Genomic DNA, 23,904 nt, shown 5'->3' with positions numbered 1-23,904 from the left:
CACGATAAATTAAAATTAGAATGTTAAGTGATGTGGGTGAACGGTATTGAGCCGTCTGTACCAGGTCATTACATTAGCCGAATAACAGTTTCATTGCAAGCAAGTGATCACTTGGCTCGCTGTTACCCTCAATCTATTCACCACTCCACTGGGAAGCGGCAAGTTATCTAGTGGTAACAACTGCTCATGAAGACTCGAGCAAACAATGCCTCTGTAGGTGGCATACATTCATACCAAAAGTGACACTCGATTTAACCGAGTATTTTCTCCGAAACAAACAAAAATATCCCGAAATGTAATTTCCAGATTAAAAAAAAGTATGATTTTGCGAGAACGGTAAGAGGAAGTTATAGAAAATTGGCTTTAATTGAAAGAAGGAATAAAAAGCATCTTGTGTCTTCAGTTCAGAAGGCATAAAGTTTAGTGTGGCTTATCCCAGAAGTTTTGAGAGCACAAAAGCCACAACTGGCCTGAGCGTTCTGGAAGTCTTCAAAACATGTATCGATGGAGCGCGACGCCCAGTACTGCACGGGGTATGTGGGGCTTCCCGGCTGGCAAGACCCGTTACAGGCCGTAGACGGTCACCCACTTTGTTCGTGACTAGGCAGCCAATGATAGAGGAATGTATTTCGCTTGCATACGATATGTAGGTATACAAGGTGCCGTCCGACTGGTGGCTTCACTTCAAATTCAGTACCTTCCCTTAACAAGGAAAAAAAAAAAGACCCTTTTCGTGGCACTCGTGTTGTTCAAACCCCTGTGACCAGTCGCACAAGGTCTGGTCGCAGTTATTGCTACAGACATAGTATACCTATTTCCCTCTTATCTTTAGGTATGGGGCAATCGACAGTGCAGCACGGCGAAAAAACGCCACACGAGAGACAACCAACACGCTGAAAGCCTGGCTCTACGAACACCGCAAGAACCCGTACCCCACCAAAGGAGAGAAGATCATGCTGGCAATAATCACGAAGATGACTCTCACGCAGGTGAGCATTTCGCTCTGAGACCTGGTTTACCGAACTGACCACTAATCGCTCACTGGTTGTGGGTGACGCAGGAGAAATGGGCTCAAATCAGTAGACGCACTTTGCTGCAGGTATCAACGTGGTTTGCGAACGCTCGGCGGCGTCTCAAGAAAGAGAATAAAATGACGTGGGAGCCGCGCAACAAGAACAATGAATCCGGCGACGACAAGGCGGATGCCTCCGACACGGACAATGACTGCGGTGACAAGGTGGATGGCGAGGTCCAAAGGGACATCAAACCAGGTCAGTGATCTCAATTCTCATATACGCCATTCAGTAGCGTAAACCGCGAAGTACATTTATAGTAATTGATGATTGATTGATATGTGGGGTTTAACGTCCCAAAACCACCTTATAGTTATGATAGACGTTTATAGTAACTTCGTAGTGGCTGCGGCAGTCTGCAGAACGTGGCTTTAGTGCACGAGTAATTGCGGGGATTTGACGCGCGAAAACTGTGGTATGATAATAAGGAACGCCGAAGTGGTTGATTCTTTGACGCCCTCCTAAATGCAAGTGTGCGGGTGTTCATGCATTTCGCCTCCATCAAAATGCGGCCACGGCCATCGGGAATCGAACCCGACCTCTCGATCTCAGCAGCGTGACTTCTTGCCTGGTAAGCTAAATGTTCTTGGTGGAGCTCGGTTTTGAGAGCCACGCTTCGAAAACGAGTGTCTAGATCCTATAAAACGCGTCACTGAGCTAGTTTAGGCTTCGGTTATTTCTAGAAAGGCGTTGAACAGAAAGACAAACACAAGATAACGGGCTGCCTCGTATCTCGAGTTTGTCTTTCGTTGCACCACTTTTCTTGAACTTAGACGGTCATAATCGCCAGACTCCACACCCATGCTTGTGTAATGAGAATATATCTGAACCATATGAACGATGTCTACCGTAGGTGTACAAAACAAACGCATATGTCAAATGCTTCGTTCAAATATCTCGTAGTGGTGAATTAAAAGTTCTCTCTATGAGAAAGCATGTAAAGCTTACATGAATGATTGTACCCATACAAAAAATTTCGACTTCGCATGAACTTTATGTTACGCACCCGTTTCGGTGGTAGCGGGGCACGCCTTAGAATGGCCCGTCCCAAACTCTGATGAAAGCTGGAAAGCACAAACTCTGTGGCGAATCCACCCGACAGTAACGTTTCCGGGAAGGCAGCAATCATGTAGTTTCCTACATTAAATGTCTGCGCTTTCCTACTGCATAGACAACTATCGAAGCAGATTATGCGCGGATATTTTTTTTCTCTTTAAGTTGCTTATATATCATATCTGCGCGAAGAAGGTCGAGCTCACTTATCATACTATTTTGTTTATTATTACGTGATCAAAGGAGATATTGACGCACAATTAAGGCACAGTCTATTCTTCGGCAGCTGAAGGGTTCCGGCGTACAACATGCAGGGTTCACAATTGCCTATCTGAGTTTCCTACAGTAACACCTCACAGCTTCACCAGGAACACCAGAAAAATAAAAAAAACACGTAAAAAGCGTGCTCACAGTAATATCAGAGCATAAATGATGCTTCACACATACAATAGACAATGATAACGCGAAAGAAATATTAATGTCCCATACGATGTATCTAGTCGGTGGGCCAATCTTACTCAGCGCATTACGTCTGCAGAATATATATACATTTTCCATTGACTCCTGATGAAAAATAAAAAAGAAAGATGTGGCAATTTCACTGTGGCAACAATGGGGTCTTGGAAACTACCCCTTTCCTATTTTTTTTTTTGTAATGATGAAGCTTGCCCTATGAAATAGCTGTTTATCTAAACAAAATCCTCTTCCTACAGAAAAGCAACAGTGGCTTAACAACTTAAACCCGTGTCGCACGGGCACTTGTGATCGCGGTCAGTGCCGATCTGGGTTAGCCACGATCCGAATTAGGTGCTGCTACACGGCCACTTTTAATCACGATCAGGCATGATCGGAATCAAGACTATCGCGATCCGCGCATCGTGATCTGCATGAAAGATCGCGATTTTGCTGTCGTCTTCCACTACTGGTTGCTGGCCAGCGCTAAACCAGCTGCGGCGAATCTCCTCTGTGGAAGCTGGAGCAGTTGGCTGGCTTTTCAGTAGTTAATCCACTAATCCACGAGGCAAAATTCGTAAAAACAGCCTTACGCCATATTCTCTGTAAAGAGGATTCCTCCACTCAGTCATAAAAGGGTAGGAGGAAGGGTGCAGGCATAAGAAACAATTAGGACACGTGTATCCCGATAGACTGAAATCAGTGGCGTACCAACTCCTTCGCGAGTGGGTAAGCTAACCTACCTAACCCGTCAGCCGATATATATATATATATATATATATATATATATATATATATATATATATATATATATATATATATATATATATATATATATTTGATAGCCTACATGAGCCCCCCTCCCCCCTTTTCTCTATTGCACTGAGCACATTACGTTGCAGAATATATATACCCTTTCCATTGACTCCTGATGAAAAATTAAAGGGAAATTATGTGGCAATTTCACTGTTCGAACAATTAATTCATTGAAACTACTCCTTACCTACTTTTTAAATAGATGAAGCTTGCCCTATGAAATACCTATTTATCAAATATATATATATATATATATATATATATATATATATATATATATATATATATATATATATATATATATATATATATATATATATATATATATATATATATATATATCAGGGGGGAGTTCGCGCCCCCCTTGCCCCCCCCGGCTTATACGCCTATGACTGTAATTTATCTTAGCGAAGCCTGGAAACATACACTGCTTGTGATATCAATATATCTTGCTTATTAAACACGAGTGTGAGGATTATGCAGTGGGCGGATAGTTGGTATGACATGGTCAAAAAACAAATAAAGCTCTACGTCCAGCAACTGGACACAAGAAAGTGGACAGGGCGGCGCTCGTCCTGCACGCTTCTTCCCTCGGTGTCCTGTATACAGGCGTAGTTTTATGGGTTTTACCAGGCGTCAGAATCCTCCCCCGAATAGATTCTCGGAGAGTGTTCGACAATGGACACGTGTCGGTCAGTCAGGTCGAATTTTCCTCTTTGGGGTTTCTTTAAGGGCCACATTTCCTGTTGATGTGCTTATCCGTGTGCGTATTTTTTCGCATGTTTTGTGTAGCCGTTCATTTATTTTGCCCAATCCGTTGAAGTGTTCATATAGGACAGGGCTTACGTACCACTGTGTCTTTTCATAAACCAAGGCATGTATTGCAAACTACATTGCGTTATTCATTGTGATGCATGCAAATTGTCCGGTCGATGTCGCATGAGGTGTTCAAGAAAAAGGCCGGCTGCGAAAGTCGATGTGTAGGGGAGTAGCAGCAGTGACAAACTCGCCAGAATATCGTTGCACATTATACTTTCGCTCACGTTCAGTTGAAAAATAATGCACTTTTATATCTTGAAAGAAAGCATCATTTAGCGGTGATAAATTGTAAACGCCAACAGATGGTGAAATCTATGCACATTTAATGAACAAATTCGTTGTAATGAGACAAAACGTACTCGTGGCTTCGCCCATGAAAGTAATTTTTGTTGTTTCGTTCCACACACGATTGAATAGCGTATGGTTCCCAAGTTCTTTCCTGAGATAAAAGTGTTTACACTCATTTCACAAAGAGCGAAATGGGTTCCAACTCTTTCAGCTCAGAAAAGCAGGGATGATCGAGAACTTTAACACACACTGAAAATTTACCCTGGCGATATTCTAATTTAATAATGGGAGCTTTTTTTTACAAATGCCATTTATACCAGCAATGCACCTATAGGACATGGATTACCGGTGGCCCTGATAGTCAACTGAATTGAGCTGATTTTTGGTCATATCCCAAGAATAAAAAAAGAAGAGTCATATCTAGACAAAACGTATACTTGCGCCTCATATTCCACATACATAACGAGAAAAAATTATGTATAAAAGGAAACGTGGTGTTAAACCTTGTAAATGTACTTAAAGAGCATGTAGTAAAATGACTGACCTTTTTCAGGATATTTCTTGTTGACTTATACCCCTGTCACACGGGCACTTAAATGTCTTTTAAGTAAGCGGTCTTTTTTCCGAAAACGAGTTCCTGACCTCAGACACACGGCACAGAGCGAACTCCTTTTCAGAAGCGGTCGTTTTCGTAAGCGGAGTTCGTCGATCTCTTTTACTGCTCCGAATGAGTAGCCTCGAAACCAGTGGGCGCCAGCAATTTTCGAGTGGTTGGAAAAAAAAGAGCGAACGCTTATTTTTCTGTCACCAAAACTCTTTGTAAAAACAAATTTCATATCCTGCAGAAGGTGTAATGAACTCTTTTAATGGTTATTTCCTTTTCCACTCTCGTAAGCAGCTACAACGCGTCGGCAATATCACGTGGTGACGCTCGGTCTCGCGCCGCGCCATTTTGCACAAGCGAGGAAAGCGTGGCAGTCGTGTTTGCCCGTCATTCATGTGGTCCGAGTCCGAGCGTCTATGGCCAACTCCGCAGATCAAGCAGCCGGCGCCCCACGGAAAAGGCAGCGTCTGCAATGGTCGGAAGCAGACACGTTATCCTCTCCTTGGCGGCTTTTGCAGCGTCTGCCTCGCTTTCCAGAGCGAGAAGGCAGGCCGTGAGGCTTTCGATCCTCGCTTTTTCTCCCGTACGGTCGCCCATAACGTGGCGAGAGCAGTCGAGAGCAGCGAAAAACAAATACGGTAAATAAAAGCCCAGTGGTGCCAGATGGACTTGTGCACGTCGCTAGTTATGGGAATGCTTCCTTAGCTAGTGCAACAAACTTTCACATTGGTGTTTCTTCATCTCTTATTCTTAAACTTATTTGAAGAAACGAGCAGTGGAACAAGTCTTTAATCTGTACATCGTGATACATTGTTTAATTTTCATTGCTTCTCTTTTAACTGCTAGCGCCACGCTTTCGCTAGCGTCTTCGAACGAAAACACTAAAAGGAGATCGTTGCTGCCGTGTGTCTGCGCCGCGAACACCTCTTTGTTAAAAGTCTTTCAACTGCGTAAAAGACCGCTTACTTAAAAGACTTTTTGCGCGCCCGTGTGACACAGGTATTAGTAAACAGCATTTGAAAGTAGACAGAAGAGGATAGGCTTGCTTTTTTTTTCCTCTTCATACAGTTATGCTATAAATACGAGGTTTGCTCCTTGTACGCCCACTTCAAATTTCAAAGAACAATATTGCAGGGTAGGACCAAATAATACATATACCTTTGCATAATGATAAATAACACCGCAGTTGTGACCCAGACCGATAAGTGTGAAATTGCATAGGCCGGCCGACTCACTCCTACTTTGACTCACTCATACTCGCTCATACTCAAATGGGGCGACGAGTCTGCGCCGGGTGAGTAACAATTTGGTTAGTCTGAGTCTCAGTGAATATTGTTGTGCAAAATATTGGTCTTTGTGAGGCATTAGCAGGAAATATACTTTTGAGTGAGCCTCTTCATATCGGCGACCGTGGCCGGACTCTACAGTTTGTCCTGAGAAGACTCGATGATCGGCCTTTCACTGAACGAAATTTCTTGTGAGCCGTGTCTCACAGCAAATTAGCCCCGAAAACCAAACACGATCCCTGCTTCAGTACTTGAAGTAAGCAGAACTGAGCGATAGCGTAGGGAAGGCTGCACTGTGCCTGTCTTGTGCAATGTACCTCTCTTTCTTTCGCTCTCTTGTACTCGCTTATTTCCGTCCCCATGTGTAGGGTAGCAAACTATGCATGCCCTAGTCAACCTCCCAATCAAAAGGCAGGGCATGCAAACTTGAACAAAAGAAATAAGTCATGACATCACAAACGGCTGTCCTTGTTTTTTTTTTCTTTAGAATGACTTGGCCCGCAAATTCTTTCACAATAAGTTCTTGATACAAATACTTCGTGCCAGCCACGTATTTCGTCAAAATGTCCCCGCTGGTTTGAAACCACTGATAACTCGTATTTTTTTTTTTGAAGGTACAAAGTAAAAAGTTTTGCCAAAGAGCACAGATTTTTTAGAAATATTGGCTCTATTAGCACTCGCACCGCGATAAAGAAAAAGGTTATTTCAGGTTGGCTGACTCGTGAGTCAACTCACTCAGGCTCAAGTCAGGCCGTGAGCCTGAGTCTGAGGAACCCTGGCTGACTAACGTTTTGGGTAGTCAGTTGGAGTGAGTCCTGTTGAGAAAAATTTAAGCGAATCTGAGTCTGATTGAGTCCGCTTGAGCGTGTGAATAAGTGAGCGAAACAACTTTGTCAGGTTGAGGAAAATTTTGGTGAGTCTTAGTTTATTGGAGCACCCAGGGCAAAATATATTTTTTGAGTGGATCAGGGTGAGCTCAAGCTTTTTTTTTTTGCCGACCCATGATCAAGTAGACGATTCAGTGTTAGTGTTGAAAACTAACTTCAAAACTAGCCGGTATAGAAGTAGTGGCTCAGCGTACTTCAGTAACTACATATCTGGAACTGCCCGTACACACGACAACTTTTTTCGTTGATATATTTGACGCGTCTAATGGTTAGCACCGTCTCATTTTGCGGTTTTTAATAACCAATAATTTTCTTGAGTACGTTTGTTTACATGTCTGCAGAACGTAACCACTATTTCGACGGCGTACTCAGCCTTTTGGTCTTTTTTTCTGTGCTCTGTGTTATGTTTTTCATGCAAACAGAAGTAGTAGGCGTTAGTAAAAGCACCGGCCTTTCCCATCAACAATATCCATATTCCTCTTAGCGCAATATCTAACTCGATAGCTTTAATAAAGAAATCATACAGGTGGATAAGGTTCTCTGAGTAACTCTGACGAGTCAAGAAGTATGTTAAGTAGACCTTCAATGCACCATGACAATCGTCTCTGTACTATATATATGGTCATTAGCTACTTGCAACATACAAGTTACAATGACAGTAGTAAAGCAAGGAATGCGCTATATCTTTGCTTTATATGGTTACTTAATTACGAAACTCAAGTCAGCGCACTGGGTGAGATAGATTAAGCGCGCTTATTTCAGCTTCTGACCTCCATTATGTGCCCTCAACCGATCTCTATCGCAGCTTCTGTGCAAACAAGTGACGGCGAGAGCGTCGGTTTCGGCAATGCCACACTTTCCGGGAGATATATCACAGTCAAGGAGGTTGTCACTGTCCAAACACGCGTGAATTTCCCGACACCGTAATTGTACTTCTCTGAAAGAAACAAAAGAAGTAAATACAATGATAACAATCGGCGCAAGTAGTGGTGACTGGGAAGAACAATTGCAGGCGATCACGAAGCCTATCATGCCTAATGGCTGTTTTCCGCTCGGTGTTGCGCCAAAGTAGAGAATGAAGAACCGAATCAGAAAACAACCGGACAAAAAACGACAAGAATACAAATAAAAGGACGAGCGAGAAAGGGTTTGGTCGCTAGTTGCATCGTAACACCAAGCAGCTCACCGCCGTGCAGTATTTCCTCGCGTTGCTACGAAAGCGAACCCCTTTCACACGTTGTGAGGTGTCGTGACTAATTAGCATTTGCAACGAACTTCGCCCATTACGCTGTTGATACAGTGGCAGCCCAGCAACGCTCTCTTCCGAAACGTGCGGCCACCCTGCATGGGGCATGAACAAAAGCGCTACGGAGGATCCTGTAACTGCGTCAAAGGCGCAAAGCAAGCTATCAAGTTTCATTTCCCAGGAACTGCGATAAAGTCACTAACACGCAAATTTTCACGTAGACTCCGAAGAGGTAACCCGGTTTTAGTGAACACTACAAAAAAAAAAAAAATCAAGGTAGTGCCAAATCACCTCGGCGAGTAAGAACTACATTATAATAACTAAGTCGTTACAGTGAAACATCAAATTCAACGGTTTCTGGCGTTCCAAAACCATTATAAAGAAACACGATGGATACTCAAAATTTCAATCAGCCAGGGTTCTTTAGCATGCACCTATGGCTGCTCTTTTTTTTGGATTTCGCGCCATTGGAATACTGCCGCCGTGGCTGGCAATCACACCTGCAAATTCTTACTTTGCACTGAAACGTCATAAGTGCGTTCCAACCTGATATTATGCGTAATTTTTACGTCGTAATATTTGTATATGTCCACGTAGTAACTTGTTTCAAGTATACACCACACAGTTTCCCCGCTCCTTCTGCATATACTGCAAGCATGATTGAATCTCAGGGAAATAAATTCGATGACCAGAAAATGTTGCAAGATTTCCTATTTATGCCGCTTGACATACAGAAATAGAAAGCTTTCCACTGGACATAAGCTGATTTACGACGAGGTAATCTATTTTCTTAGCTATAGACTTTCGCCAACAAGTTAAATCGGGCAGCTGAGTTTTTTCAAGGCAGTGATGAAACAAGACAAACTCTATTTTTTTTCTAATGTGGTCAACCGAAGTATACAATGTGGACGAAAAGACGTGTAATGGATAAGGCAGACACGAGGAAGTGGGGGGGGGGGGGGGGCTATATGTAAAGTGTGTCCAACAGATCGCATAGCAATTGTGCAGTTCACCGAACTGACATCTCGCATCCGTATCGTCTTGAGGTGTTATAGTCAGCAAAATGACTCTACGAACAATGATGTACGGTTGCCGCAAGCAACTCTGCAGGAATAAGCCTGTGTCTTGCAGCGCGAGTCCTTGATAAGAAGGTGTAGCGCGGGACTTCCTGTCCTGGAATAAGAAAAAAAGACAACAAAACTTGTATGAAGCTTTGAAAACAAAAACAAGGAAGCACGAACTTCTCACTCTGCAGCTCCCCATTTCTTTCATTGTCGCTACAGGCATAACACAATGATCACATGGTTCTACAACTTGCCACGCGGCTTCGTACCTTTGCACGGCACTATTCGTACAAGGGGTTCTTCGATGACCCCGCTGTCTTCGGAAAGGGTCCTTATCTAGCCAGAGCGACGAAGCATGACAGCGACGGACGGTTTCCTTATTGCGAATACGTTTAACGAGGGTTCCGACGCGACTGTGCCAACTGCAGACTCGTCACAGACAAGTACGACGACGACTCATGTAGGTACGCGCTGTGCATCTCGTATTGAGTCTTTAATCATGTGCATATAAATAGCAGGCCTTTATCGCGGGCGTTCTGGGACCCCGTCCCCCATGCTTCCCTGCTCGTGCCGGTCGCGAGCGGCACTTCCGCTACGGTTCAAAACGAGGCTCCCTTCTGTTCGCAACTCTATTGAATCAATGCAACGGCCTCCTTCCTATACAAAGCTGATTTCAAAGCCCCTTTTCGCCTTCAGAGATGGTCTGTGCAGCAGGAGACGACTCTTGAGGCCATGAACGCATCAATGCATATGTCATAGCGTCACTGCGAACTCGGATGACATAAGAGAGGCGCCGCATGCAGTGCTTTATGCGGAATAGGATGCAAATAAGGCTTGCTTGTAAGGCTAGTTTGTTGCAAGAGCATGGCACGTTCGGGCGCCACTCTGCGATTTCTTAAAGGAAACTAAATAAATAAATGAATAAAGAACGTAACGTCAATGCGAACTTAAACATGCATCATCCAGAAGTCAGAACTGTTCTATAACTGATCACACGGACGACGTTCTGTGCAACCAATATCGGGGAAAACGAAGCATTGCATAGAGCGTTATGCGAAGGAGGTCCGCTAAATATGGCCACTGCAGTGGTACGGCAGGGTGCGCACGTTCGAACAAGCGAGAAAAAGCAAAGCGTATACATGGCAAAGTAACTAGCGGGCGGGCTCTGCCTTCACGCTCGCTGACATGCGTGTTTGCCAGTGTCACGGTTTACGCAACCGCCCCCGAGTAATTGCAAAATATCACGTTACTCCTGTGTCAGGAAAATGTTTGCGAAAACCGTAATTTTCTTTCTAGTTAGCACTGAACCTCGATACAAAATAAGTTAGAGACGAAAACCCGTTCATCACAAACGCAGCTGTTTTATGCATTGGTACAGAACTACTCTAAAAATTAGGTACGAACATTAAAGCTTCCTCATATACTGAGGGCAATTCATACCATAGAGGTTGTTGGTTTTCTTTCTTTTCTTTTTTGTTGGGCAATGCATAGTTGTTCATAAGTATTATATGATAGTCAGACACCCGTAGTTTTTGGATACGAACTTTGCGTCCAGGCAGAAATAGTTTGCCGCGCCTAAAGTTAGATTGAAATAACTAACGAAAACTCATTAGTGAACGTTTTGAACCAAAATTTGAGGTCAGTTGTTTATACTCGAAAGGTTTTGGCCAACACAATTTAAGGCACAGTCATGCTTTAAAAATGATAAAATTGCTGGTATTTTGAGGCGTTTATCATTGAATTTTAATGTTGATATCGAAATTAGACAGCTTTTTTACATTATACGGGGATATACTCGTGACGAAGAGATGATGAAATTTCAAGTAATGTGCACGATGTGTGGTGTTATGTATTTCTTTTTTAAACTGTAAAAAAGTGTAAATCTTTTTCTCTCACCTGTTTAGAAGAAGAAGCGACCCAGTGGCTATCCCTGAGTTTTATAGTGCACAAATAACTGAAGGTGCATATTACGGTCTTACTGCACAAAGCGCGAAAGAAACAGATAAGCACCAAATTTCACACACAAAGGTAACGTGATTCGTTGGTAGAACAGAGGTGCCTCGTTGCTTTCTAAGACAAGATGCTAGCGCTAAGCACGTTCATTTCAATTCCGTCACTTCTTCGTAATTATTTGTTCTGCTCTGACGTAAGAGTGCGGCTGCATTTTCTGGGCGCCTGCAGCACCTGTGCTGGATATCACCACCAAAATTTGATCATTCTTTAAAATTACACGCATGTGATTTCTAGAAGATAAGCATTACATAAACTGGGATGACCTACAACCACCCCATATAAAAATTATTTGAAACATTTCCTTAATGTTCATTTCGATGTATCTTACGCTGCGGCATGATATTTGCGCATCGACACAGAATTTATGTGTCAAGGCAATGAGTACCTGGCTGCCATACCATTTTTATTTTTTTAAACTATTTTCTCTAACAAAATACACTGTGCATTTTTCACACCATCAATACAATTTTTATCACCCATAGATATTTCAGTTAGGAACGTGCACGTGTTTGTCAGAGCAAAAACTTCTATGCCGATGCCATATCAATCATTGCCAGTTCTATACGTAACAACTACAAATACTGATGCTGATAATACATCTTAACTACAATAGACAGGAATCGTCTAAATGAATTCCCGTTCGCTCAGTGCTAGGTAGCCAACCAGAGTCAGTTCTGGTCAGCCACTTGGTCTTTATTTATTATTTTGTGGTCACTGTGTTTAAAAACAAAACAATGCTTTCACTTAGTGCATATGCAAGGGGCGCCCTCCGTTAAGCAGAGAATTGGTGTTACGGCCGATTCCCAGGATCATGGGGAAGGGAGGGGAGGGTATTTTCACTTGGGCCTTCTAACAAATTTGTGGTGCCAAGTCCAAGACAAATATAAACATTTTAGTTATACCGCCTTCACATTTCATCATTGGCGCGTGTACTAGAACAAATGTATTTCGAATGATACATTAGCGAAGCGTTTTTCGACAGAATTCGGCAGACGACGTATGCACCTAAATATATGTTGCTATCACATGTATTATACACTGGCAAACTACTATACGGTGCCGCTTTCCGAAAAAAAAATGCATGCTATGAAAAACTACAGTTCCCCACATCGTCATATGGGCCAAAGTTGCCCTGCCCCTATGTGTCAGAATGGCGATCTGGCGTTGCCCCACCTTTGATCCTATAGCGGTACTGCCTATTCTTTTTTATGCTCTTGCCTACGCATTGCGACTGCAAAATCCAGGATGAAAGCAATGAGCACAGCGCACTTTGAACCTCACGCCGTTACCTTGATCGCTTCATTAGTCGCTCGCCTCTGCATTAGCTTCGCTGCTGGTGCGGAGCGCAATCGGACCAAAACCAGCAGGAGAGTCTTAAGGACATGTTTATTATCATTAACTCTACGTATTGGCGAGTACCCTGGGAACCATTACGCGGGCTGCAGCCCCTCCCCCCCCCCCCCCCCGAGGGCGGTGGGCAGAACAAAAGTCGAAATTCGAGCCATCAGTGTGAAGCGAGAGAGCCTTGGGATCCCACCCTCATATGACTTAATTAGAGGGCCCCGGAGAGGCCCTTGCCTTTCCTTCTGGGATTCCTCTTGCGAGCCCATCGGAGGTCCGCGCGGAGTGGCTTGCCCCCCTCGCCTCCGGTGCATCGCAGATCAGTCCCTTGTCCCTGGTCGTCGCTAAGGAACACGCGTCAGTTAACGGCAGATAAGTAATAATGCTCTCTCGGCTGCCCCTCTTCGTTGAGCTCCCGGTCCCGCACTCAGGTTCAGTGCATATTACATTATACGCAAACAGCGTATTCGTACAGCAATTTGTATGATTACGCAGCTGATTGCGAGTAAGATGTTTCTTCATCTCATAAAGTATTGATAGATATGTCGGGTTTAACGTCCCAAAACCACCATATGAATATGGGAGACGCCGTAGTGGAGGGCTCCGGAAATTTTGACCACCTTGCGTTCTTTAACGCGCACCAAAATCTGAGCACACGGGCCTACAACATTCTCGCCTCCATCGGAAATGCAGCCGCCGCAGCCGGGATTCGATCCCGCAACCTGCGGGTCAGCAGCCGAGTACCTTAGCCACTAAACCACCGCGGCGGGGCATTCTATGAACTGTTCAAAGTGCGGCGATGAGCTACAACTCGTTATCATGAAAAAAAAAACGGAGTTTCAAATAATGTACATTTCCCGCAGTGATCTCATGTCATTTTACTTGTCTGAGACACTTCCGTAAACTTTACACTCTACCCTAAAAACGGTGCGGATAAAATATAAATTCATACAGATTCTTGCAAGCAGTAAACGTAAAGCTATAACTCATATTACATATTTGGCGCAGAAGTGCTTCCTGCCACTTCTTTCGTATTCGCCCGCAACGCGCAACGTTTTACTTCACGTATACTAACACACACACACACACACAAAAAAAAAAACTATTGCTAACCTTGTCGAGATATGTTCTTGCACTAAGTCGATGCCTCTCTCATTTCGCTTTATATAGATCACTGTGATGCAAGTCCTTGATTTGATTGCTATCTAAAAGCTCATCAAAAATAACGAGCTGCTGGACAGAGATAAACGGGCTCGCTCTGCAGAGTTATCGAAATAAGTGGCTCCCTTTTTTCATGGCGAAAATTAAAAAGGACAATAGTTGCTATTTCAGACTGCAAATGTGTAACGTGTCAATAATTAAGCCTAGCTCACTGTGAACTATCAAAAAAGCCAAATAAAAAAAATTTACCTACACATTAGTAAGCTTCATATCCTAATCTGCTACACATCATGCAAGTAATTAAGTTAGCCATCAAAATTAATGTCCACCTCTTGAGTCAAAAACTGCGATTATAAATATATATCACCCTCCGCCGCTCCACAAGGTTCTGTAAATGTAAATCTCCTCCTTGCTACCGGTACTTAGAGCCTCCGGTTTCTCAAGGGGGTTGTCAACTTCCCTGCGAACGTAAACTATGGTGTATGTATGTATGTATGTATGTATGTATGTATGTATGTATGTATGTATGTATGTATGTATGTATGTATGTATGTATGTATGTATGTATGTATGTATGTATGTATGTATGTATGTATGTATGTATGTATGTATGTATGTATGTATGTATGCATGCATGTATGTATGTATGTATGTATGTATGTATGTATGTATGTATGTATGTATGTATGTATGTATGTATGTATGTATGTATGTATGTATGTATGTAATTGATGATTTGTGGGGTTTAACGTCCCAAAACTACCATATGATTATGAGAGACGCCGTAGTGGAGGACTGCGGAAATTTTGACCATCTGGGGTTCTTTAACGTGCACCCAAATCTGAGCACACGGGCCTACGACATTTCCGCCTCCATCGGAAATGCAGCCGCCGCAGCCGGGATTTGAACCCGCGACCTGCATGTATGTATGTATGTATGTATGTATGTATGTATGTATGTATGTATGTATGTATGTATGTACGTATGTATGTATGTATGTATGTATGTATGTATGTATGTATGTATGTATGTATGTATGTATGTATGTATGTATGTATGTATGTATGTATGTATGTATGTATGTATGTATGTATGTATGTATGTATGTTCGTGCGTTCGTGCATGCGCGCGTGCGTTTGTGTGTGTGCCTGTATATATACGCCACCAAAATAAAAATTTTCGAAAAAGTTTGACCCCCCCCCCCTTTTGGCTACGCCCCTGTATGTATGCATGCATGCACGGACATACTGCTGAGCACCAATTGATTGAGGTGGGGCAGAAGCCAGGCCCTTGCCCCCTCTTAAATACTGTTCAAGGATCTGGGCTGCCTCTTTCATCTGTGCCCCGCCGCGGTGGTCTAGTGGCTAAGGTACTCGGCTGCTGACCCGCAGGGCGCGGGTTCGAATCCCGGCTGCGGCGGCTGCATTTCCGATGGAGGCGGAAATGTTGTAGGCCCGTGTGCTCAGATTTGGGTGCACGTTAAAGAACCCCAGGTGGTCTAAATTTCCGGAGCCCTCCACTACGGCGTCTCTCATAATCATAGAGTGGTTTTGGGACGTTAAACCCCACATATCAATCAAAACTTTCATCTGACTTTCGTGTTATAAACAAGAAGAGTAGCCACATGAAGCAAACAGAATAAAACCAAATAAAGCACATTGGGAATTATTACACGTATATTAAGAGTCGGAAGCTAAAAGGAAAGGAAAGACATCAGCAGCATGCTATTGGTAAGAGCTGAACACAGCCTCTACTTCAAGCATTTCTTGCTTGAAGCAAAATAAACTACGGCCGTGGCCACTTTTTTTTTTGTCCACATTCCTTCTAAAGTCTTACTGTAGGTGTACAAGGTGTAATTGACAACGCCCACATGGTCATGCCGATGGATGTGGCGTATCTTTTTGACCAATGGCGTCACGAAGTACGTGAACTTTAGGAGCACGCAGATGAAGGATAAAATTTCTCATACTGACTGAAGGTATCAAATCTGCCACAGCTTCGTTATTCTCCTTTACCATAACTGCATTGAAACGGCATTTTACTGGGACAGTTGGCGCTTTTCTGCAAGATCAGCCAGAATAACGCTAAAAATGATCAAGGGAAAGAAAACGAGAATACCTTTGAGCGCTGAGAAATATATGAGTGACATTGTCTTGTTGCTTTTGTGTAGTCTACGCAAAACGCAAACGTTAAGATCAGTTACTTTGACACTGGCACGTAGCTAAAGTTGTGTCTTAGCTCCCCCCCCCACCCTCCCCCCAGAAACAATTGAGATGGAGGCGGTGTTTTACCGAGGAGTAATAATGAAATGAGTGTTTTCAAGGCATTAAACAAGTGCCTTCCCTCTTCCTTCCTTCCCACAAAAAAAATTCTTGGCTATGGACCTGCCCCTTGTTCTGACAACACATTAAACATGCCCAAGGTCGCCACTGTTACGACTGCACGTCGAGCTTAAACCAATTTTATACCTCAGAATAGCTGACAGAGAGTGAGTGAGAGAAAGAAATAATAAACTTTTTTATTTGAGAAGTAGTGATGTTTGATGATTAATCGCATACCTGAAAGTGTTCATTTGCGCGGCTGTTGAGAACACCGTCAGGGAGTTTCAGGATTGAAGGACTTACTTTTTCTTGCACTTTCACAGCTAATCAATGCAGCCTTTTTATAAATTTAGCCGTCTCTATTTCACTAAACAATCATTCTGCATGATGGCCCCCATTTTGTGTTTACCAAAAGTGTGACTTTTTCAATTAATTTGTAGTATAGTACCACACGAGAAAAATAGGTGTAAAAAAGCAAAAACTGCGCCTTTGTTTGCACCAGTCTCGCTAATGTAGAACACGACCTCATCAGACACTGACAACTGTCTTGCATCGAGAAACACTTACTGTCGTCTTGGCGTCATAAATCGGCGTCCCTCATCGCTAAAGCGCTTGCGCCAAGAAGTTTTAGCCCCTTCGTGTTCAATGAAGCTTTGAGAACCCTGCGACGGACAGTGATCTGATTCCAGTGTGAACAATTCCAGTACAGCTTTCTGACCGTGCACTTTTTTTTTTGTGACAAGGCATCAATCAGGTTTCCTGTTTGTGATCATTTGTGTACCTTGCGCTAAAATATCTTCAACGAAAAGTTGAAATCGTTGATCACTTTTTGCGTTAGTGGACTTTTACACTCTTTTCTTTGGACTCAACTCCTCGCAGATAGAGCGTATACCCTTGGTTGTTACAGGTCATGAGTATACCCTTGGTCGTTACAGGCTGTGCAATGTAGCAATGCTTCTTTGCAGACTTATAAACTTGACTGTCGGCGCAACGATAATGCACATGATTTATATTAACAGCGAAGCTGTTTAATCTGACCGTAAACAATTTTGTTTATATATACAGACGTGCCCCCCCCCCCCCCAAAAAAAAGAACTATCATCATCAACTTGTGTGTGCTACAGAAATTGCGAAAATCTCACTACTCAAAACTGGCTCACTGAAAATGATGGCAACAGACGGGAGACCACTTATTACTTCAGGTCAGACGTAACCAGTGATTGAGAAAAAAAAATTTTTATAAAGCGTTGAAATTAACCCCGTGACGAACACTGCGGCCGCTTCTGTAGGGAGTGCTTTAGCGGTACGTAAAACGAGAGAATACTGGGCAATAGAAAAGGCAGCGGCGGCTGCGACAACACCCCGAAGCGATGCAAGTCCTACGTGAACGATGATGTGCCCGTCGACCTATGAGAGGTGTGAGCGCTCAGTGTCGCGACGAGTTTCTATCGCTAGAGTGAGGACGTCTGTGCCGTGCCTGTGACATTCTGTTGTTTAAAGCGATGCTCTCTGCACTCAGAAAGAATCTAGAAATAACCTAGCAGCTAAAGCGTAGCAACAGCCTAGAAGCAATCAGATTAAACTTCAGAATCGTCTAGTTTCGCTGTTTCAAGCCTTGCGAGACTTAATACAAGCTTCGCTGTTTTTTTTTTCTTCTTTACAACAATGGGTTATATTACCAATATATTGTGAAAGTGTTTTTATTTCTCGTTCATGAATGGGAATTTCTTAAAACTAGTTCTTGCACTTCGAAAATGTTTGGGGTTTCACGTGTACGTCACGTTATTCGAAGGTCGTAGGTTCGATTCCTGCTCACGGCTGGTTATTTTTTTGCCCCGCCGCGGTGGTCTAGTGGCTAAGGTACTCGGCTGCTGACCCGCAGGGCGCGGGTTCGTATCCCGGCTGCGGCGGCTGAATTTCCGATGGAGGCGGAAATGTTGTAGGCCCGTGTACTCAGATTTGGGTGCACGTTAAAGAACCCCAGGTGGTCTAAATTTCCGGAGCCCTTCACTACGGCGTCTCTCATAATCATATAGTGGTTTTGGGACGTTAAACCCCATATATCAATCAATCAATCACGTGTACGCGTTAAAACCCCGAAAAAATTAGGAGACATGTCGTACTGGCACTTCAATTTTCAGCAACTGGATTTTCTTCAGTGTGCACCTAAATGAAAATACATAATGTTTTGGCCCCTCCCCATCGCTACTGAAATGCAGCCAGTGTGGCAGAGAACCAAACCCGCGTCCTTGGGCTTCGTAGCGCAGCACCTTAGCAGCTATGCTATGGTCATTGTTACTTTTTACCTTTTTTTTCTTTTTTCAAAACTTTTTCATGCATCGCGTAGAGCATGGGATGTGGCCATGCAATCATATAAAATGGAATACTTGATGAAATAGAACAGATGCGAGCTACAATCAGAGTTGGCACAAAATATTGCCACCGGCAAACAGAAACTTTCTGTTGTAAACAATTTTATTAAGAAATTTTCGCTGATTCGGAACTGCGAGCGCCTTGTCGCACTTGCTTCAAAAGTATCATGGCTAAAAAAATAGAAATGTCGTCATTTGCACTTCTACGTGTTTCCTGTTTTGTATGGGCTCAACACATAACGTTCTTTCAACACAGCAACAAGTATGCGACATAAAAAATTATCTTACTATTAACATGAATGAAGTGATTTTAACTTGCATGTATTGAACAGCTCCGATTGTACAGCCTAAAGAAGTTTTTTAATACGCTTTCCAGCTGGTCGGGTAGGTATAATAAAAAACGACCTGTGAGCCTACGTAAAAACAAAGCATTGCAAATATCTACTTTGGAATTTAGGCACTTTTCGAAGTTTTCTATGTCGATCACGCTCATTAACTAACACTATGCCGCCATTACATGAGTACACATGAAATCACTTTAAATATTGATGTTGATATCGGCATAACTTTTTATGTCACATATTATAACAGGAAACGTGCATGAACTGGCTAGATCTCCGCTGGTATGGTCTCCTTCAGTGCTCGGCAACGCATTCTAACGATATATTGCGGAGGGGAGGAAGGTGGGGGAGGCACCCGCATAGAAGCAACACTGCTAGCGTTGCTTCTGACTGTGTACTGGGAATCAATCGCGTTTCGACTTTCCGCTTGGTATGCTTTCATTGCTTCGCACATTAATTGAGCTCATCAGCTACCCAACACCCTTGGTTAGGGCATAAAAATAAACAGGCAGCGACCACCATAACTTCGTTCAGTGTCGCATACCCAAAGTGCAACAACTGTATCATCGACATACATACATACATACATACATACATACATACATACATACATACATACATACATACATACATACATACATACATACATACATACATACATACATACATACATACATACATACATACATACATACATACATACATACATACATACATACATACATACATACATACATACATACATACATAGGATATTTCATTTCACCTGTAAACCACACATTGCAAAAAGGAGTCAAGCCTAAAGCAGCCCCGCTGCGGAGGTCTAGTGGCTAAGGTATGCGGCTGCTGACCCGCAGGCCACGGGATTGAATCCCGGCTGTGGCGGCTGCATTTTCGATGGAGGAGAAAATGCTATAAGCCCGTGTGCTCAGGTTTGAGTGCGCGTTAAGGAACCCCAAGTGGTCGAAATTTCCGGAGCCCTCCACTACGGCGTCTCTCATAATCATTAGTGGTTTTGGGACATTGAATTCCACGAATCATCACCAATGAATCGAGTGAAACCTAAAGGATGTTTCTCGTGAGGCGTACTCTGCAACGAAGCTTTATTGCATAATCTTGCAAAGAGCGTGGTGCATAGGCGCGAAGGGTTATGCATAATGTTTTATATGTAAAACTTATGCTTGGTTATTATAATGTAACAATCGGCCACCTGTCAGATGTCTGTATTTAAACGATGGATTGCGTCTCAGTGCGCATGCTCCTAAAATTCTTAGCAGAAAATTCAGCGTGAGAAATCTCGAAATGAAGATTTCTCCTCTGTCCGTTTTCAAACAGAATTGCACGACTCCGAACTCGACGCAAGAAAACCTGTCATGGACCGTGGTGATACCCGCTGCCTGGACTTGCAGAGCTTGACACCTCATGGAGGCGGCCACGGGTCGCTGCCGACACCCACGTATTCTTCCTACTCAAGCAAGAACATCTCTGTGGTGAACAGTAGCAGCAATCAGAGCGTACACGACACATCTTCGGACGACGGCAGTGGACCCATCTCGCCAAGGATTCCGCGTTCCTCTTTGCGTCACCACGGGGCCTATCATGATGACCGGTCATCAGGAACTTCTCTAGTCATTGTGGACCCTATGGAAGGTTCTCGACCAAAGATCTGGTCGCTGGCCCAAACTGCCACGTCAGACAGCCCACCTGGTATGCGCCGTTCCCCGGCTCCACCACTCAACGATCGCTATGGCTTTCAGCAAAGACTAGTCAGTGAAGCCAACGCTGGAACGGCAATGGCCACGTCGGGGTACTACCGTGACTTACACACGGATCCAAGCTTCATGTCCACGACCCAACCTCTACATGCACAACTGGGTCAGCAAAGTTCCAAGCAGTCTACATCCTGGATTAATGGCCACTCCCCCATGGCTCCATCGTCAGCATCTTCAGCCGGCCATACTGACGTCCTCAATCTGACCCCGGAAGGGTCGCCGACTCCCTACGTCTTGAGCCGCCCAAGCATGGGTTGCATATCTCCCCAGCCACAACAAACAGCATTATCATCAGTAGGACGAAGGTTCGCTCTCACAGAAAATAAAGAGTCAGCAGCGGCACGCCACGAACAGTGTTTGGTGAAGCCGGAAGGCAACGTGTATGAGACGAACGTGCACGACATGGCTGTCGCAGAGGGTGCGAACTTTTGTCGGCGACAGCAGCAGGCCCAAGCTCTGATGACGCTTCAAGGGAGCTGCCTCACAGAAGCCGCCACTTCAGCAGCACTGGTCGCTTCTCGGCTCCCAGTCCACTCGACCTACATGACTGCTGGAGATAAGATCGACAAAGGTAAGCCTTGGCTTCAGAGCCGCAACGTTTCTCCGAAAGGTATTCCTTCGTTACGTCTACCTGCACGATAAATATTGAGTGTTCCAAAGCTTTACGACTGTCAGCGGCATTCAATATGATAAATATACGCAGCATCTTCAACGTAAAATATTTAAACAATGCGAAGCCGCAAAGGTGAACTGCAGCTGAGCCAACTGTATTGCCAGTGTCTTCTGAGCACTTCTGAGTACAATCCGAAGTACTTCTTTGTGTCGTCTGAGTAAAAAAAAAACTGATCAAACTCCAGGGCTTTACGTCATGAAATAGTACAATTAACTATGAAGAACAATACAGCAGTGAGCCCGAATTACTTGCGACCAGTGAGGGCATTTTAAAGTCAATTGAAAGGCATTTTTTTTCTTCCCGTTCCTTTTGGCATGCGGATCCTGCGGCTGGGAATCACATGGAAATCTCTCACTCGATATCCCATGAAATTTGAGCTGTAGCGGTGGACAGACATGAGAAGTGTTCACAATGCAAGCATTAGTATAAAGGCTGACCTGAAGTGAATTTTTCTCGTGCTAACGTATCGCATTTCAGTGAGCATTTGATAGAGATAAAGAGAAAAGGATGGTATTTTATCAATATTCGTATCCCTGTCCAATGTGTTAAATAATATTGAAGCTATACTCTTAGGGACACCTGAAAATTATGAAATGCAAAGATTTCATAATTAACCCTCGTGTAAACATGATGATTAATCAGAAAATATTGCATTTAATGTACCTGTGTCTGCACGTTTATACCGTCCACCATTAACCAAAACCAACTAGTCCAATGTGCAGTTCTAATGTGAGCGTTGCATCGAACAACACGCATGAGATTACAGCTCATGAGATTAGATTATCAAGTGTGAGATATGTTCGATTTGATGACACTCACTCTACTACGTTTTCTTGGTTACGTGCCTTAACTATATTGCGTATCTTCATGGGGAATATATATGCCACAAATTTATCGCCGCGCCACCAGCTCAAAATCAGGAAGTTCGCATTATCATGCGTATCGGCTACACATCAGAAGCGTATATATCGCTGAGCTTGAACGGCACTTTATTAGTACAAAAACTAAATAATCGCTCACTTGGAATACTTGTTCGTAAAAGCTGACATTTCCTATAGTTACTAACAGCCAGTTTTCTCTTTCTGCGTCGACCCACTTCACTTCTACCAGCATCTATATATGCATTACCAAAACCTAGAATGAATTATACTCCTAATAGGAAAGATTGTCAAGTATATTTTATATAGTCAACAGTAAAGACTGGACAAAACGAGTGAAAAAAAACATGCTAGTAAGTTTGTTGAATGCTGTACTGTGGATGTTTACGACACCCCCATATTGTGTGGTCAATGCTACATCACTAAACTGATCAGCGTGTTTATTGATGTCTAAGAGAACAGCAAAATTTGATACAGGGAAACGTCGCTGTTTAGTCACTTGGCGACTCAAGCTCTCAGCTCGGATTCCAAGCCTTCTTCAATAAATGCAAGGTAATGAGGCGATATCTGCACAAACGTGTCTGCAAAATTTTTGAAGCCTTTTACGTCGAAAGAAAACTTAACATTTGCGTAAGCGTTCCCTAATTACGGCTAGTTAGTAAGGAATTCAAATATTTTGAACGCAGTCAAAGGCGGACGTGTGCTACTACCTCAATCGTGGAATTCTTCGCCTCTTTTCTAAACACCCATTCAAAAAAGAAAGTATATATTATTGTGTATGAAATTTTAAACTGTGGTAAATAGTGACCGATTTGTCTTTCTCAGTCTGTCGAGTTTATCACGTTGTTACCTAATCCTTCTACGACTATTAGGTTGCTGAAAACGGCTGCTGTATTTTATACCATTAACAAATTCTTACAGAAAAGTAAACATTCTTATATTTGGATAGGGGGTGTAATTTTACTCTGAACATCTGTAGCATCAGAAGGACCACATAGGCTTTAGTCGTTTCACGCCAGCTAAGGAGCTTAAATTGTTCACACTAGAACTCGCACAAGTAATACGGAGGTGTAACTTCGCGATAAGCTAGCGCCTGTTGTGCAACGTCACCCGGTTAGCTGTTGTTCGCACCAAAAAGTTATGCTGCGCAGGCCCATAATAACACTCTAACTGCGTACTTAAAAACGGATACTGCAGCATCCAAGCTTGATTGATTTGTGGGGTTTAACGTCCCAAAACCACCATATGATTATGAGAGACGCCGTAGTGGAGGGCTCCGGAAATTTTGACCACCTGGGGTTCTTTAACGTGCACCCAAATCTGAGCACACGGGCCTCGACATTTCCGCCTCCATCGGAAATGCAGCCGCCGCAGCCGGGATTTGAACCCGCGACCTTCGGGTCAGCAGCCGAGTACCTTAGCCACTAGACCACCGCGGCGGGG

General features: G+C 43.5%; 1 protein-coding gene across 2 annotated transcripts in view; it reads left to right on the top strand.

The window, feature by feature from the left end:
- The window catches only part of LOC142775698 (homeobox protein caupolican-like), a 467,740-nt gene that overhangs the window by 437,026 nt on the left and 6,810 nt on the right, over positions 1–23,904 (top strand). For both annotated transcript variants that reach the window (XM_075877430.1, XM_075877429.1), the window contains 3 exons: positions 833–989; positions 1,100–1,271; positions 20,474–21,481. In XM_075877430.1, coding sequence (XP_075733545.1) covers positions 833–989; positions 1,100–1,271; positions 20,474–21,481 — 1,337 coding nt within the window. The remainder of the gene's footprint in view (positions 1–832; positions 990–1,099; positions 1,272–20,473; positions 21,482–23,904) is intronic.

The sequence above is a fragment of the Rhipicephalus microplus genome, chromosome X (genome assembly GCF_043290135.1).
Source record: "Rhipicephalus microplus isolate Deutch F79 chromosome X, USDA_Rmic, whole genome shotgun sequence".
Taxonomy (NCBI): domain Eukaryota; kingdom Metazoa; phylum Arthropoda; class Arachnida; order Ixodida; family Ixodidae; genus Rhipicephalus; species Rhipicephalus microplus.
This window is presented reverse-complemented; position numbering and strand designations above follow the sequence as displayed.